The following is a 656-nucleotide window of genomic DNA, read 5'->3' as shown; positions in this document are numbered from 1 at the left end:
TTGAAAGAGAAGCTTACTAATTCCCCTGTTTTAATTCTTCCAAATTTTATGAAAACTTTTGAGATTGAGTGTGATGCCTCAGGGATAGGTATTGGAGCTGTTTTGATGCAGGATCATAAGCCCATAGCTTTCTTCAGTGAGAAACTTGGAGGAGCTACACTCAATTATCCGACCTACGACAAAGAGCTTTACGCTTTGGTCCGAGCCCTACAAATGTGGCAACACTATCTCTGGCCGAAGGAGTTTGTCACTCATACTGACCACGAGTCTCTTAATCACCTCAAGGGTCAACAAAAGCTCAACAAACGTCATGCGCGGTGGGTCGAATTCATTGAAACATTCCCATATGTTATCAAGTACAAAAAAGGTAAGGATAATGTCGTTGCCGACGCATTATCTCGCAGGTATGTTTTGCTTACTTCTTTGGATGCAAGATTGCTTGGTTTTGAGCAAATAAAGGACTTGTATGCTGATGATTCTGATTTTAGTAAAATATTTCAATCTTGTGAGAAGTTTGCTTTTGGAAAGTATTATCGACATGAGGGTTATCTGTTCTTTGAAAATAAACTTTGTGTGCCTCACTCTTCTTTGAGAGAATTGTTTTTAAGGGAAGCACATGGAGGTGGTCTAATGGGTCACTTTGGAGTTGCTAAGAC

At 39.9% G+C, this 656-nt stretch overlaps 1 protein-coding gene across 1 annotated transcript in view; it reads left to right on the top strand.

Annotated features, from left to right (window-relative positions):
- Positions 1 to 656, top strand: part of LOC104748876 — a 7,676-nt gene that overhangs the window by 2,985 nt on the left and 4,035 nt on the right. The window contains exon 2 of the mRNA XM_010470457.1: positions 83 to 404. Within this exon, the coding sequence (XP_010468759.1) occupies positions 83 to 404 (322 nt within the window). The remainder of the gene's footprint in view (positions 1 to 82; positions 405 to 656) is intronic.

This window comes from Camelina sativa, chromosome 15, assembly GCF_000633955.1.
Source record: "Camelina sativa cultivar DH55 chromosome 15, Cs, whole genome shotgun sequence".
NCBI lineage: Eukaryota > Viridiplantae > Streptophyta > Magnoliopsida > Brassicales > Brassicaceae > Camelina > Camelina sativa.
The sequence above is the reverse complement of the archived record's forward strand: the minus strand, read 5'-3'. Positions and strand labels throughout refer to the sequence as shown.